At 51.5% G+C, this 16,700-nt stretch overlaps 2 protein-coding genes across 2 annotated transcripts; one reads left to right on the forward strand and one right to left on the reverse strand.

Moving 5' to 3' along the window:
- Window positions 1–362: 362 nt before the first annotated feature.
- On the forward strand, window positions 363–9,845 carry mntb (MAX network transcriptional repressor b). The gene is made up of 6 exons (XM_053848144.1): window positions 363–692; window positions 3,822–4,392; window positions 4,468–4,509; window positions 4,819–4,930; window positions 7,060–7,252; window positions 7,318–9,845. The coding sequence occupies exons 1-6, from the start codon at window positions 617–619 to the stop codon at window positions 8,097–8,099; spliced, it is 1,776 nt and encodes a 591-aa protein (XP_053704119.1). The 5' UTR covers window positions 363–616; the 3' UTR covers window positions 8,100–9,845.
- On the reverse strand, window positions 7,962–16,559 carry LOC128748986 (septin-5-like). The gene is made up of 13 exons (XM_053848145.1): window positions 16,359–16,559; window positions 15,998–16,020; window positions 14,665–15,042; window positions 13,458–13,554; window positions 13,258–13,344; window positions 13,060–13,183; window positions 12,822–12,956; window positions 12,643–12,760; window positions 10,905–11,006; window positions 10,742–10,838; window positions 10,500–10,662; window positions 10,345–10,444; window positions 7,962–10,006 (listed from the first exon to the last, which is right to left on the reverse strand). The coding sequence occupies exons 1-13, from the start codon at window positions 16,402–16,404 to the stop codon at window positions 9,935–9,937; spliced, it is 1,542 nt and encodes a 513-aa protein (XP_053704120.1). The 5' UTR covers window positions 16,405–16,559; the 3' UTR covers window positions 7,962–9,934.
- Window positions 16,560–16,700: the final 141 nt, after the last annotated feature.

Raw genomic sequence — 16,700 nt, forward strand, 5'->3', positions numbered from 1 at the left:
CCAGCACCATGCCTTGTTGTTCTGAGCGCTGATTGGCTCTCTGCGCTCAGCTCGAGCTCCGTGCGCTGCGGTTCTTGTGTCTAAACTAAAACATGGATGCTGGTATCACGGAATGAACTTTAATTTTGTTGGTAAATTAGCTATTTATACGCACATTTCCGTCAAACACAGAAATAGGTTTTTTAGGATTATTCGTGTTGGAACTAAGTAACATGGTACGGTGCAGTGCCGAGGATTAGGGTCGTAAAACGCCGACTGGTACGTGAGAGTTCGTTCCAGTTCTTTTGCCGGTCGTAGTAACTGGGCGGGGCAGGAATCCGGGAGGGGCGGGTCCAGACGAGAACACCACTCGCCTTGTTGTGTGTATTCCTGTGCTCGCATCGCCATCTTGTTGCACGGCTGTTTTTTTACGTTGGCGAGGATCTCCCTCCACATCGGCCGGACCGAGACCGCCCGTCTAGCTTGACCACACCTGCGGCGGTCAGACGAGCTCGGCGAACCGAGCCCCCGGCGCCACCCCGGAGGACATTCGGGCTTTTTTTGTTTTAACCCCTCGGTGTTTGTGCGCGCTCCGTGTCCCGGGCCACCGGGCGCCGGTCTTCTGGGCTCACCTACCATGAGCATCGACACCCTCCTTGAGGCGGCCAGGTACCTGGAATGGCAAGCCCAGCAGCAGCAGCAGGTCTCACGTGGTGAGTGGACACCGAGTCCTAACTGTTGCTACAGAACCGCGTCAACTTGTCCGGGCGTCTGCGCCTCTCAGCTGTCATGCAGCCCCACATCCTTCGCTCTGCCTCTCCATGTCGAAAGTTGGCCGCACGCTCTGCGTGTGCATGTCACCCACCAATAGCTTCTGCTTCCAGGTTTACATTGAAAATACCGCACAAACTTTCCCTCCACAACTCGTTCACAAGTGTGTCGAGTGCAGTGCGGTGCGCGTGGAGTGGAGGGATCGCTGTTATAAAAGAGCGCGATCACAATAGATCTGCCCCACTTTTGTCCGTCGAGCACCGGCAGGGCGGTGGCGAGCAGCGGCTGCTCTTTACATAATACCCTGACATCTGATGACACACCGGGGCGGGACCTCGCGCACTCTTCCCCGGTCCGAGCGCGACTCGTGACGGCGTCAGCCGGGAGACGGCGCCGAGCCTCGGCTCATCGCCGCGCGACCGAGTGCTTTACTCGCACACTTTGTAGCAGAAGCGGGTGATTAGTGCGTGTGTTTGTGTTCCCACACTGATGACGTGTCACACAATGCTGCCCCTCCCCCCGCGCTCCAGTCCCACCGCATGCTTGGCCACGCCTACAACCACCACGTGCAACGCCCCCTTCAGCCGCGTACACTCACACAAACACGCGCGCACACGCTTCGCCCCGCCCCGCCCGTCCTGTTCAGTCTACTGAAAAGTGCAGGTCAGAGAAAGGGGGGCAAAGTGTGTTCACCCGCGCCCCCTGCCCCTGCCACAGTTATGTAATGGACTTGCGTGCAGCCGGCAATCTGGAGCATGGAGCAAATCCTGGACTGGAAGCTCGGAGAGGCCAGATATCAGTTGGGCTAAAGCTTTTAAGTAGATATGTGTCCCGTCTTATCTCTGGAGTTTGACCTTTCATACCGCAGGCCCTGGCAAATGTGATCCAAGTGTCATCAGGATGTCAACCCACTTCCTTTGTGATGGTCATGACCCGGCCACTCGGGACCTTTGCTGCGGTTCAATGTGAAGTTCACAATCCATGAAGAGCAGCAGGTCTAGTTTACATAACACCAGTCGGATTCCAAGATAACAGTGTTGCAAACTGGTTACTTGAGGTGGGAGTCAGATGGCGACCACAGTGTTACACTTCTCCAAACGCACTCCCATGTGGACGGCGTGCCTTGCACTTAGACGCGTGGTTGTGCCCGAGGACCAGGTCAGTTCAACAGTTCAAGTATTTGGAGCTTTCATTCCACAAATGGCTGCTGTGGGTGCAGGTGTTCGCTGACACCTTTTCACCAGTCAGGTGATCTTAATCTGGTGCTGCGTGTTTCACCTGAAACCTCATTGGTTAAAGTGTGTGTTGCTCAGTTGGAGCAAAACCTCAACCTCCCTGGCCTCTTAAGGACCGAGTTGCCCTGGTCTGGTTTGGAGTGAGCGAAGGACAGAGATGGAGGGAGCTGAGGAAGAGAGTGCAGCACTCCCACTCCCAGAGCTGTCAGTGGGAGTGGCTGGAAAGGACCACATCAGACATGAGTAGATCAGAGGGACAAGAGCTAGGAGTCATCTATTGCGTAAATATCATGAGAGATACATTCAGCATGAGTCAACTTCTCTGACACACTGTCCTGGCCAAGCCTGTCTCCTCATGTCACCGGGAAGTCTCACCTCAGGAGTTGGCATCACAACTGCACCAGCTACACTGGTATTTACTCTTCAATGAAATACTCTGATAGAATGACTGTGTGGAGTCAATAGAGCGCAGCAAAGGTTGCTAGCTAAACTAGCTTCCTGGGAGATTTTCATGATTTGGAGTGTTGTTTCGCAGGAAACTAACCTGGTCTGGTTTCAGATGTTCCTGTCTTTTACAGCCATGAAATTGAGTCTGAGCTGATGCACTGTAAACTGGCCTTGTCACTTCAGTTTTTGTGTCGAGATCTCCGCCCCCCGCGCTTCCTCTGATGGTCCAGCTGCTGAGAACATCATGTGTGTCTCTTGGGTTCTGTGCGATGACGTCTGGGCTGTCTGTCGGCGTCAGGCAGATTTGAGGAATCCCTGGGATCTTCTGTACCTACTGCAGCTGTTTCCATGGCAACCGAGGGCTTTCCACATTTCCATGAGTCTGCCCACGTTATGAAATACACACTCACTAAATCGGTGAGCGAATGAGCGTGGGAGCAGCCGCGGACTGCGTGGGAGGACCTGCTCGTGCTGCCGGAGTCTGGGAGCCTGTGACGGTGCTTTAGCGTCCGGCTGCAGGACTTGGCCATGGTTGCAGTACGACCACAGGTGCTGACGCTCTCATGCGCCCACGTGCCTCATTGTCTCGCTCATCCTGAACATGGTCCCCGAGCTTCCTCCCCACTTTGGGACACAATGTTCAGACAAGCCCCGCTGGGTGAGAAAAGCTCATCTGTGGTGGTGATACCTGACGAACCTGAGCGCCCCCGTCATGGAGCTGAATGGTGAAGAGCCAGTCATGTGTCCAGTGTCATTTCATTATAAATTATGACGGCAAACAGCAGCGTGAATAAGCTTTTCCTTTTCATCAAATTCCCCTTATGTGATGGTAATGCTAGTTGCTAGTTGGTGGTGACTGAGCTCCAGCCAGGACGGAGGCGTGACCCTGAGGGCCAGACCAAAGAGACGGTCATCTGTTCGTGGATGATTCTTGTGCTTCAATAAAAGAGAGGCACGTGGGTGTTGATGGCTGCTGAAGGACGTCATTCATGTTTACTGCAATGAGAAGATTGCAGGTCACAAAGATAGCCAAGCAATTGACCCACTCAAGTGTCAGCCTGCGCCTCCAGGAGTAATGGAACCAATGTGGTGGTATACTTGCCATACTTGGCTTGATGGCGGCTTAAAAGATTGGGTGAGATTCATCAGAGGATGAATGAACACAAGGAAGCCCTTGACGTCCCAGTCATGTCGAGTCCACCAAGTGTCAGTCTTTGTTGGGGTTTTCTAACAAACTGCTGCAATAATCCAAGCTCTGATTCAAAGGGCAGACTGTTCTGTTCATCACCTTCAGCACAGTTTGGTGTTGAATGAACACAAAGCAGAAACACTTGCACTGCCTGTCCGTCTTCTGTCCGCTCGTCCTGACTTCCTCTTTGTCACCCGCAGAAGAAGAGGACCTCAAGAAGACGTTCATCAAATGTCCAGAGTCCAGAATCACAGAGCTTGTGACCTTGTCGTCGCCTCCAATCAAAGTCGACCGCGGCGAGGATTCTGACCACAAGCTTCCCCGCCCCCTCCTAGCCCCGCCCCCTCCCTCACTCCCACCTCCTCAGGTTCCCATCGCCGTCATCCCCATGGTCCCCGTGGTCACCGCGACCCCCTCAGTTCCTCCTCTTCCTCTCACCACGCAGATCGCTGCGGCGGCCACGGCCCTCAAAAGTTCCCCGCCGGCCAAGAACGCTTCGCCCCCTCAGCTTCAGCACCAGCCCCCGGCCTCGCACCCCCTGCTGTGTGGCCCCGACATCAAGTTAGAAAGCAGCCCCCCAGTGGTTGGATTAAAAACCAGCCAGTCACAGACTCAGATTGAGATTAAGTACTCGGCCTCCATCACCACCAACGGTTCTGGCTCTCATCACGCACTGGCCCCTCATCAGGCTCCACCCGCGTCTCAGCCACGGCCCAACGGCGTGCTGATGGAGGACATGAGGACCATGGAAGGGAAGAGGAGACCAGGAGGGTCAGTTACTGTGCAAGTACTTCTCAAGTTCCTTCTGGACAAATCAGGTTGACAATGACTTTCATGTATTCACAGAGCTGGGACCAGAGAGGTGCACAACATACTGGAAAAGCACAGGTCAGTCTCTTGATGCCTCGTGGTTTCATCATCTCAGTCCGGGTTACAGTGTCTACCTGGAGAAGAGCAAGTTAAAACCGTGTCTCCTGGTGGGCTCACGCTGGAGTGGTGTACGCTACTTATTGCAACTGAGCTCCAGGAACAGTAAAACACCTGAGGAGTGCTTGCATCTTCATGGTTTTCTGGATGGCGTCAGCAGCAAACAGTGGAGGCGTGAAGCTGTGCTACTTCCCTGATGTCCTCACGCCCATCACCGTGCTTCAGTATCTGCGTGCTGGTTTTCACCGCTGTCTTCTGTGGTCCTTCTAGGCGAGCGCACCTCAAAGAATGTTTCGAGACACTAAAGAAGAACGTTCCCAACGTGGACGAGAAGAAAACCTCCAACCTCAGCGTCCTCCGCAGCGCCCTGCGCTACATTCAGGTACGCTCTGATTTGTTCCTCCGGAGCTCTGGGATTAAGGCACAATGCTGGCTCTGTTGTGCCGTCAGACTGTGGGTGCGGGGGAGTTGCTTGTGACTCCCCAAGGTAACCATGACTCAGCAGTCTGCCAATAACTCTGTATTGATGCTGCTGTTTTTTTAATAACAACAGGATGAGAGCGGGTGATATTTCCCAGTGGAAACTTGAAGTTGCTAATGAAACGGTTGGAATCTGAGCGGAGTGTTGCGGGAGGCACGTGTGTTGTGCGGAAGCGCAGCTTGGCTCTGATGCGCTTCCTCCAGGGGCCTGACGGCTGCGCTGACGCGCTGAAGTCAAGTCTTCAGATGAAGACGCGTGGAATGTTTGAGTGTCTGACTGGCTGCTGGCCAGTGTGTGAGGCCAGTGACCTGGCGACGCCGTGCCAAGCGTCTCTCTTCTACCTGTTGTCCTGGCAGTTGTTGGGACCCTCTTTGTCCTTGTGATAGTCAGAAGGTTTGATTGCTCCCTCCCCTCGTGCTGGCTGGCTCCCGCCGCCTGAGCCATGTGAGAGATGAGCACATGGCCAGCAGCGGCCCGCTGATGTCACTGCAGCGCTGCTCCTCCTCGCCACACACAGAGCAGCCCCTGTTGTTGAGTAGCAGCCATTAGAGCTGGAGAGAGCTGCTTCCACAACGTGTTAACCTTCATCCGTCTCTTCGCGCCGTCACCATGGCAACGCGAGGCTGTGTCGGGACACTGTCGCTCGTTTGTACACGGCGGGGGGAGCACCGACTCACTAACAACCACAAATGTAATTACCCTCCGCTGCAGTGGGAGTCCTGCTGACAAACCGCCGCTCCGGTAACCCAATCCTGGCCGGAACGGTTGCCATGGAAACGCGGATGGGTGGCAGCTGTGTCCGTGGTGATGTGCTGCCGGGCCAATGGTGTCCAGGCTCTCGCTTTCCATGCAGCACACGCACACACAGGTAGCTTGTATGCGTTGTTCCACGTCTGCTCCCAGTCGGTAGGAGAGCCAGCGATGAGTCAGCGATATATGGTGGGCGTGGGCCTGGTCAAGAGTCACATGCTCTGTGGCGCAAACTTCCTGTTGGGAGTGGGAAGTGTGTTTTCTGGGAAGGTCAGGAATGGTGTTGCACGACTGACCACCTTCTTGTGAGGGAGGGGGGGAGGTCAGGGAAGCGTGTGGCGAGGTCACGTGTGTGCTGAGTGAACAGCTTTGCTTGCTGAACTGAGCTTCCTGTCGGTGTAATCCGTCCCTCATGCCTTTCTGATCCTTACATGTGGCACAAGTGGGAAGGATCTTTTACCGTCCTCATCTTAGCGCTTTGTTGGCCCCTTGTTCCTGGCCGCAACATGCGTCTCTCCAGCGCCTCCTGCACCTCACTAATCTCCCATAATGTCCTTAGCCACTCAGAATCTGGGTCAGCCGCTGCAGAGTCTCTTTCTGTTTCAGTCTGATGCGTATTCCAGGTGCGGCGTGTGAAAATGGTTTCATGCCGTGGAACCTGACGGTAATGCTTTAGTCTGGTGACGTGGAAACTGTCTGAGGAATGTCAAACGTGTTGGCGTGACTCCCATCGTGACCTCGTTCTTTCACACAACACCTACGAAAGGGGAGAAAAACCAAAACGTAACCACGGCATGTTTTTTCAAGTTTAATGTCCCTGTTTTTCTGTGAAAAAGAGGTAGTGAATGTAGGAAGTTGTCATTTCCAAGGCAGCATTTACAGTTTCTGCTGAACTCATTAACTCCTTCACGACTACAAATATATACTCGTGTTTACTTTGATTTTATGGCGGTAGAAGTGTTAAACAATGTGGAAACTCAACTGGCTCCTTGACTTCAGATGATGGTAACAACTCAGAAAGAAACAGAAACGATGAACTGAACGTACAGCGACAAACTCTCACTCCTGCACATCAGCTTCTCTGCACTTTGATCCGTCCAGCTTTTTTTTCATGTCGGCGGGGGTGGTAGGACTGAGCAGCCGGGTGGTCTCACTCACTGCTCCGGCTTCGTTCTGAGCCCGACCCAGACTCTCTTAAAGCAGCCTCCTGCAGTGAAGTGATGGGATGACTGGTGCAGGTTTTTCGGTTTGATGACTCTGAACTCCTCGTCTCTTTCCAGACTCTGAAGCGTAAGGAGAAGGAGTACGAGCACGAGATGGAGCGCTTGGCCCGGGAGAAGATCGCAACCCAGCAGCGGCTTGCCGAGCTGAAGAACGAGCTGAGCCAGTGCATGGACGTGATGGAGATTGACAGAGTCCTGCGACAGACCATCCAGCCGGAGGACGACCAGGCGTCCACGTCCACCGCCTCAGGTACGGCCGCTGAAGCCGGCGCCGTCTGTGAAAGTGTCGCTGACGCGTCTCCTCTCCTGTCGCAGAGGGAGAAGACAACTTTGAGCAGGATATCGATGACGAGGTTCCGGCGCCCGCCGCGCCTGCCCCCAAGCCAACACCTCCCGCCGTCATCCAGGCCCCACCGCCGCCGCTCACCCCTCACCTGTCCATACAGCACACGTCGCTGCCTCTCCCGGGGGTCTTGGCCACTCCCCCCTCGTCTGCTCCTCCCGCTCCTCCTCCTCCAGCCATCGCTCCTGCTCCGCCCCCGCCTCCGCCCCCTCCACAGTCAGCCATGACGGTGCAGCCCACGGTGATCGCCCACGCGGCGGTCTCTCATCCTTCCGTCATTCAGGCTGTCAGTCACGCGCTGCCGACCAACCTCAGACATTTGACCCACATCGCTCCATCCCCTGGCCCCGCCTCTTCCACACCGCAGCCCAGTGCAGCGGCGGCGCCGACCCACCAGACTATCACAGCGCAGCCCATCGGACATATCACCGTCCACCCGGTGACCCACCTGGGTGCTCAGCTTCCCCCCCACCTGCCCACCCTTTACCCCCAGAGTGTGTCCGTCTCCCAGACCACCATGGTGAGTCACATAGCCCACAGCTTCGCCCACCACACGCTGCCGCACGTCCACGCCAACCCTCAGGCGAACACTCCCGCGGGCCAGGTCAGCAGCGCTGCCGTGGTCAGCCACGGAGGGAAGCCCACCGCCGTGCTGGCCCCTCATCCTCAGCCCATCGGTCAGGCAGCCGTGCTTAACCCGGTCACCATGGTGACGGTCCCGATGTACCCCGTCAACACCCTTAAACTGGCCTGAATCCATCCACAGGGACGCCACACTCCAGTCACACGCAGGATTCTGGAAGGAAACCCAGTGGGTGACCTATGACCCTGTTTGAACTTGAACCTTTAGCACTAACACAATAAGCTCAGTTTATACTCATCATAAAATCATCCGTTTGTCATCCAATCATGTTTATTTCCCACCTGTTGCCGTGACAACGCAGCGTTTGTCCTTTTATTGTTGGAAAATGTCACTGAGGCTTTAAAGAGAGGAACAGGTTGGTTCCAAAATAATCCTCACAGGAGCCCTTCCACTGCACTTAAACGCCTGGAGAGAAGTAAAGGACCACCAGGATGTTGGAGGGTAGCAAGGCAGGCTGGAGTTCTGGAGACAGAAACAAAACAGATGGACAAACATAGCTGAACAAACGGCTTTCACTGGCTGCGTTCTGAAGTGGGTCGAGCCTATTCTCTTCTGGACTCAAACAGAACAACGGCTCCATCCTCGGATGCAGCTCAAACTTGGCTGGTGGAATACAAAAGCAGCAACTTCAGCTCAAGTCACTTCCTACACGTTGATGTCCCAGAAAACCTGCAGAGGAGAGTTTACCTTCGAAGTCTGGCTTATTTCAGGTCGTCCGCTTCACTCTGGTGCAACAGCGCCCCCTGCTGGCCCCGCGGCCCCTCACTTTTTTAAGGTCTCATCTTAGACGAATCAAATGAGCAGGATGTGATCAGGAACAAATGTTTGAAACCGATTTTTACAACTTCATTCAGCGCTCCGTTTAAAAGTGTTTACAAAAAGTACATCCTAATGATGTGCGTGATGAAAACCAGCTTCACTGGCTCTCCACCAGGGGGCGTCGCTCTCGCTTCAGCTGACCACCGTTGAACTTCTGTCTGAGTCGGAAAGATCCATGTCCACAAGAGCTCTTTTAAATGGCGTGTATAAAGGCAGAGTATCATGGTTTGCCCTCATCAGCGCTGACATCTCCGAGAGGGGACGATTTGAAGTCAGAAGTTGATCGTAATCTGTGACATTCTTTCACAACATGGACGCGGAGGTTGGCGTCACCCGTGTTTCTTGACCTCGCGCACATCTGCGGCGGCGCTCCTGGCTGGTCACGCGGCTCCTCTCTTGTCTAGTTCATCCTACTGTGTCTGTGGCATGGCTGTGTGTGGTTGTGGTGTGGCCCTGTGCATGAGGTGCTCTGGAGCCTCGACACTGTGACAGCCTTGGCTAAGCGAATGAGTGACAACTGTCTTTTTTTTCTTTTCAGTCAGAATGAGACGCCACACTTTGTTTTCATGATAAACTAATACTGTCTGATATGGAATTTTGTAATATTTGTATGTATGAAGCTTTGTACATTTGTGATGGTGTGCACGTTCTGGAGTGTATGTATCTCTGAAAACTTTCCAAATGCTTGTTTCTGATTTTAGTTGCATGTAGATCGCTCTTTCGTTCAGAAGGTGTTCGTTTGATTTCGGGACCATGTACAATACTGTATAACGTGGGCAGGATCTTGGACCTCATGCTACATTGATATTATATATTAATACGAAAATAATGTTTTCCCTATGGAGAAAGTTTTAAGTTATATATGGCCTGCACACTTTGGGCTGCCTTTACATCTAACTGTCCACTGTTGATGATGATAACAAATACAAAAAAAATATTAATGATGAAGAATTATGCTGATGACATAAAAGATTCTTAATAAATCTTATAACATTTACAACATAGTTCTGCCTCCGAGTCACTGTCATTCATAAACAAGTCCATGCGAGGTGTTGGAGTCGTTTAGTGATGTTGAACAGGTTAGAAAAAGAAACGATAGAAAATGTCATTGAAAACCAAAATGTGGCTCAGCAGCCTCCTCTCTGGCTGCTGTGCATCTGCTCCTGGATCCTCTCCAGAACCTCCTGCATCTTCCTCAGCTGCACACACACACACACACGCACACACAGACAAAAAAAAATTACATTCCCATTGAATACTTTAAGTAGTTAAGTGGTTAGTGGGCCATTATAACGCAAAATACAATACAATAACCATCATAAACCCTGAAGGTTAGCAGAATTCACATGTTCATAGCTTCGTGACCTGTAATGTGACGGCCTCCCGCCACTATGTGGCACAAGACTGAGAAACGGATCAAGACCAAATGGACTAAATGAGGTTTGTCACAGCCAGACGTGGTGTGGCTGAAGGGACCACAAACGAAAGGCGTCTATGCTCAAACCTACTGTAGAGAGTGAATGAATGAGTGTCCCACCTCTTCATCCTTCTCGTAGATGAGTCTCTCCTTGTCGGTGTCGATGACGGCCAGAGGAAGAGGAAAGTCCTCGCTGCCCTCTCGCTGTCGGTCCCGCAGACTGAGAGCGCAGAGGTTAAAAAGTGAAGGGTCCACCTGAGGAGGCCAGCGTGTACCTGCGCTTCCTCTCCTGCACCACCAGGCGGGTCATGTTCTGGATGCACTGGGCTCGGTAGTTCTCGTAGTGAGTCTCCCGGGTCACGTCCTTCAGGTCCTGCATGTGCGTCCTGACCAGCATGTCTCTCAGCAGCAGGAAGTCCGAGTGAGCTGGACTCTCCACTGAGCAACAAGACAGGAACAGCAGTAAGTTCAGGGGCCAGGCCCTCACCAGGTTCATCTTGACTCGCTCGTGTGCTACCTTCAACCACTCCCCAGGGGTAGACACGACCTCGGAACCTGCGGCCTTTACTCTCCACCTGAATGTTGCTGCCGATGACCGCGAACGGAAGGCTGTCCTGTGAGTCACAGATCCGTCACTGAACCGTTCACATCAGGACTCACCAGGCCTTCACCCAGAGAACCTTCAGCATCTGGTCTTGACTCTTGAAGTCTTCGTCCTCGTCGGAATCACACTCGGGAAACTGGTAGATGCTGATCCCAAACTTCTTGATCTCCTCTCTGATCTGAAGACAAATGAAGTCATGATCAAGACGAGCATCAAATCAAACACACGGAAAGGTAACCTGCAGAGGGAGGTGTTTGAATCAGCAACCACATTTATCTAGATGAGGAAATTGGAGTCATCTGCCTCTTTTTTTGGTGACAAAAAGCAGTACATTAAAATACAAACGTGTATGGAACTGACACAAACTGGAAATGTAGATAGTCTAATTTGTTAGCTAATTTCTGTCCAGAAATACAGGACCTTGTGATAAATGCATATATATGGTTAGCTCGATTATTGACCTCTTTACACCGGATCTTCTCCTCTGGATCGGCAATGTAAACAGAAGTAACTTTTCCTTGCGTCATTGAACGCACCTGAGCCGTTGGTAACCGCGCATGCGCTCTCTTCCGTCAATCATCCACTCCAGCAACACAACTTTGTTTAGGAAAGATTTGAAACCTCCATTCAAACAAAGACGCTTCATACTTGCTGTTGTTGAAGAGTTACGCGGACCGTTGGACCGCTCGACGAAAGGAACGACAGGTATGTGACACGTCACGGTTGTTGAGAGCAGTTCAATATTATGAGGAGCAGCTCATTCGATCCCGCCATGAAGCCCTCGACCCAAAACCCTCCTCATCACAAAACTCCTCGACCCAAAACCCTCCTCATCACAAAACTCCTCGACCCAAAACCCTCCTAGTTCTAAAACCCTCCTCCTCCCAAAACCCTCCTCATCACAAACCCTCCTCGACCCAAAACCCTCCTAGTTCTAAAATCCGCCTCCTCCCAAAACCCTCCTAGTTCTAAAACCCTCCTCGTCACAAAACCCTCCTACTTCTGAAACCCGCCTCCTCCCAAAACCCTCCTAGTTCTAAAACCCTCCTCCTCCCAAAACCCTCCTAGTTCTAAAACCCTCCTCGTCACAAAACCCTCCTAGTTCTAAAACCCTCCTCCTCCCAAAACCCTCCTAGTTCTAAAACCCTCCTCCTCCCAAAACCCTCCTAGTTCTAAAACCCTCCTCGTCACAAAACCCTCCTAGTTCTAAAATCCGCCTCCTCCCAAAACCCTCCTAGTTCTGAAACCCGCCTCCTCCCAAAACCCTCCTAGTTCTAAAACCCTCCTCCTCCCAAAACCCTCCTCATCACAAACCCTCCTCGACCCAAAACCCTCCTAGTTCTAAAACCCTCCTCGTCCTAAAACCCTCCTCGTCCTAAAACCCTCCTCGTCCTAAAACCCTCCTCGTCACAAACCCCTCCTCATCCTAAAACCCTGCTCACCCAACAGAGAAGCGAAACCTTCGGATGGAATACGTACAATAATACATTCTATTAATGACAACCATTCAATTCATTTCAGCTTTGTTTTTGACTGATGCATTAAACATCCCTCCTCCAATATCAGAGGATACAGTTGAAGTAGAAGTCCATGAGTTTCCGATTTAGCTCCAGTTAGTTACTGCATGGAAGGTTTGAATCCAGAAACTGATCATACCTCTCTAATTTTTATGATAAATAACTGATGAACTTCTCCTAAACTAGATGAGATTAGATAAAATCTCCTTCATGTGGGGATATAGCTTGTGTCAGGAAAGACATTAAATGAGGTGACGCGAGGCTGGAAGCTAATGTTTGGTGAGCTCTCTCACGCACCTTCATCTTCTTCCTGTAGACCTCGGAGGGCGTCAGACTGTCAGCTTTGGCCAACACTGGTATGATGTTGACTTTGTTGTGCAGGGTTCTCATACACTCGACGTCCAGCGGTCGGAGGCTGCGAGCAGGCAACACTCACAGTTTTAAGAGTGAAACTGCCTTAAAAGGCTTGGACGTACCCGTGACCGAAGGGCGAGATGAAGTAGAGGCAGCAGTGGACTCTGTTGTCCTGGATGTTCCTTCTGTTCAGCCCGCTCTCGTCTCTGAAGTACTGCTCGAACTGCTGGTCGATGTAGTCCTCGATCTGCCTCCAGCTGAGGTCAGAATCAGTGCACGTGAAGGTTTACGCTTGTGTGTGACATGACCTTGTATTCCATCAGGTTTGGAGTGTTTTCCCCGTGAAGTGGATGCTCCCACCTCTCGGTGTTGTTGACTGCGTCTCCGAACCCGGGCGTGTCAATGATGGTAAGCCTCAGTTTGACCCCCTTTTCCTCGATGCTCACTGTGTGTTTCACGATGCCCAGAGTTTGATTGATCCGTTCTGCTCACAGTAGAGTGGAACGTCAATCTGAGACTTTTCACTCTTGAGCCAGAGCGCAGCCTTTGCTGACTCACCCTCTGCATTAGGAACCTTTCGGTCTCTGTAGAGGTCGGTGAGGAACAGGCTGTTGATGAGTGTGGATTTGCCCAGACCGGACTCTCCTGTAGCCACAGAAAAGATCAACCCATCATAATGCTACCAGACACTTCCTGCTGCTCTAAACGCGTCATTGTGTGTTGCACCAACAAAGACAACAAGCAGTCGCTCGACTCACCTGCCACCATCAGTGTGAAGGTAAAACCTTTTTTCACTGTTTTTCGATGAACCTGGTTCGGCAACGTGGCGAAGCCAACGTACTCCTTGTCGTGGTCCTGCAGGGTGAGAGGAGCAGCTCAGTCACACACCAATGTTTGAGGCAGTATGATCGCTCTTCGACCGAACAGTGGTCAAAGATGCTCTCCGTTGGTGACAGCAAGCCTTTGATTTGCATTGTTTGTAGACGCCCCAAAAACTCAGCATAGAGAGACCAACCTGTCAAACTCGAGGCTCGGCGCCCAACCTGTCCTGTCTTTGATGTGCGCTTGATGTTTTGACAGAGCTAACTTTAGCTTTGTGCGAGAACAGCTAATGGAGTGCGACACCCTCACTAGCCTTTCCATGTGAAGTTACTGTGGCTGTCCTTCAGTCTGTGGAGGACAAGTCAGCTGCTCACCTGCTTCCTCAGAGATATCGACCGCTCATGTTGAACACTCGTGACCTCAGTTTGATGTTCTTTGTCCCCTCACTTGAGAGTGGGACTTCAGAAAACTGAAGCTTCCTACTTGAAGACTTCATTTCAGTAGTTCACCCTTGGAAGCCAAATGTTTCTAGTTCTCATATGCTTTTGGACCAGATGTTGGTGATATGATCGAAGACCAGAGATGAGTGTATCAGAGGAGCATGTGGAGAAGTTTGGAGACAAAGTTGGACTAGGGATGCTCCGACCAGGACCTTTGCCCATCACTGATACCGATGATGATATCGACTGATCATGATCGGTGACCGATCGATCGGTTCATCCCTAATATGGACTCGTGGAGAGGAGAGACAAAGATGACGCCAAAGGCCATCATCATAAAATAGTTAACCAAGCGAACATGCACCTCAAACACTCCACTAATGTAAGTCCACTGGATCTGGGTCTTTTTGTTTTGTTTTTTTTGAAAATCAGGGATTTAAAAATGTGTGCCTTTTTCACCTTTTTACAAACTCCAGTTAACTTTTGGGATGAAGGTAACAGGAACTGAGAGCAGAGAGAACAGAGAGCAATGAATTGTACTTTTTGAATTTTTGAATTCAATTGCTAAACTGGTGTTTATGTTTCCTGTTAATGATGTTTTCGACACAACATGTCTCATAACATTGGTCGCTGATGCTTCAACATTCAACAATGTAGAATAAATGTCGTCACAATGCGACTCCCTCCCACAAACCAGCATCACCTCTGGCGAGTCGTAGGGGTCAAATCGCCCCCACGGGCTGCGTGGACGTGAGGCCGGACTGAGCGGAGAGTCCAGCGAGCCGCGAGAAACCAGCTGCCTGCGTAAATTCAGCGGCTGGAAAAGCGATTCCAGACCCGGGCGGATCGGTCTGTGGGGGGCGGTGGCAGAGCTGGTGCTGTGGCAGGGGGTCGGGTGCAGCAGTGGCGGGGTCCCGGGAAGACTGCTGGAGGTCCCATTAGTTGTGGTGCCAGATCTTTTGGACTCTAGGCTGAGCGTTCGTGTGTGGTGGGGTCCCCCTGGTGGTGAGTACGGAGGCAGATCCCTCATGGCATAAGGAAGCTGGACATCCTCCTGGTCCTCGATGGACAGACTGGACAGCTGGGACAAGAGAGTCACACAGTTGTTTTGAAGTTGTTGTTTATAACAATATATATAGTTTTATATGGGTTTGCTACCTAAAGGAAGCACTAAAGAAGAAGATGCTTTCCCAGCTACTCTGGGTGAGAGGCCCAGAGAGTGAACCAACGGAGAAGAAATGGGTAAAGCTGAAGCCGCTATATAAAGTACTTAATAAAGTACTTTAGTCTCCTGGAAATCTCTCCACGCTTCATATTCCCACCAGCTCCAGAGCTCCCTGGGTTTGAAGGGATCATTTCAAGTGGTGAACGGCCAGTGGGACACACCACACTCAAACGTGACGCACAAAACTAGAGTGTTAGTGTGAGAAATGGGACACAGCTTTGTGGATCTGCAAGGACCACAAGAGCCTCAAGATCCACCGTGGTTCTGTTTCGTGCGAGTGGGTCGTCGGAGTGAGTTGAGCCAGAAGGCAAAACTTCAGCAAGGGTCTGCGGTAGAGGGACCTGGCTCAGCGCCTCCTGTGGCGGCCAGTAAAAGCAAAATGGTGGCGCAGAGATTGCTACAGTTGTTGACATGTTTGTCTGTGAGGAGCATCAGTCACGATTGTTGTAGTGGACTCTGCTTCACCGATTAACCCTGATCTCTTTATTCCATTATAGAGGAACGTTTCCATCTGTCTGCTCAGGGAGGGGCGCCACTAAGACACTGTCCTCATTTGGAGGTTCCCCCTGCTCAGCTCAGTTGCAGCCCCCCTTTTGAAGACCCGCCCAAACTTTAGCCAAATTCCCCCGCGGCGGCTCTTTTGTTGGGGCACTGAGCTGCCGGCTGGCCTGCTACCTGTCACCTCTTGTTACCCACTGAGCTTCACAGCTTTAATCCAGCTTATAATGCTCCTGCCGGGTGGGGGTTGCAGATTAACACTCACACACAAGATACAAACACTAACTATAAAACTACAGATAACGTTTCCTACCTCTTTGTTTGGGAATGTGCCGGCTTTTTCCGAGGAGCGGCAACAAGAGACAGTGAAAATAAAGTCAACGCATGGACATTTGACCTGCTTTGATAAACACTGCTAATTTGCAGAGAATTATTCACCAAAAGCTTAATAGTTACTTTGTATTAATACATGTTTGCTGTTGGACATGAACTAAAAAATCAAATAGAAACACACATCACCGTGATGAAGTCAAAATGATGCAACACAATATGATGATACAGGCAAGAGAATCACAGTGAATGGGCTGGCAATACAAACCAGGTGCAGAGTGTCTCATTCCTATTCGATCGAATGATCCAGAAAGGTTCCTTGTGCAGTTGTGAGGTGGACTTACCTTTTCTGTTGGTTCGGAACCGGACCGGGGAGGACATGTGCTCCATGCTGCCGCCTCTTCCGACTGACCGCCGTCAGATTAAGCAGTTGGGTGAAGCGCGGACGGGACCGAGCGAGATGTGATGAGGTTTTAAGAAGTCTGAGTCGGGGGGTCAGTAGGTCTGATTACTCTGACAAATTAATCAAGTCCTGTTGGTGCCGGCAGAGTTTTGGGCTCAGGACTTGTGCAACAGGAAGTTAGTGGCGAGGAGAACAAATCCCCTCTGGCTGCTGAGCTTGTTTACAGATGCCATGAAATTCATTTCCTCCACTCACTAGAGACTCTCAATCCTGTCCAGATTAC

This window comes from Synchiropus splendidus, chromosome 17 (assembly GCF_027744825.2).
Source record: "Synchiropus splendidus isolate RoL2022-P1 chromosome 17, RoL_Sspl_1.0, whole genome shotgun sequence".
Classification (NCBI taxonomy): Eukaryota; Metazoa; Chordata; class Actinopteri; order Syngnathiformes; family Callionymidae; genus Synchiropus; species Synchiropus splendidus.

Coding starts and splice junctions, on each gene's coding strand:
- LOC128748986 (XM_053848145.1), bottom strand. CDS start 16,404: ATGGAGCACATGTCCTCCCCGGTCCGGTTCCGAACCAACAGAAAAG. Junction 12,761..12,821: donor ATCTCGCCCTTCGGTCACGG/GTACGTCCAAGC, acceptor GCCTGCTCGCAG/CCTCCGACCGCTGGACGTCG. Junction 10,445..10,499: donor GTGCAGGAGAGGAAGCGCAG/GTACACGCTGGC, acceptor CTGCGCTCTCAG/TCTGCGGGACCGACAGCGAG.
- mntb (XM_053848144.1), top strand. CDS start 617: ATGAGCATCGACACCCTCCTTGAGGCGGCCAGGTACCTGGAATGGCAA. Junction 693..3,821: donor GCAGCAGCAGGTCTCACGTG/GTGAGTGGACAC, acceptor TGTCACCCGCAG/AAGAAGAGGACCTCAAGAAG. Junction 4,393..4,467: donor GGGAAGAGGAGACCAGGAGG/GTCAGTTACTGT, acceptor ATGTATTCACAG/AGCTGGGACCAGAGAGGTGC.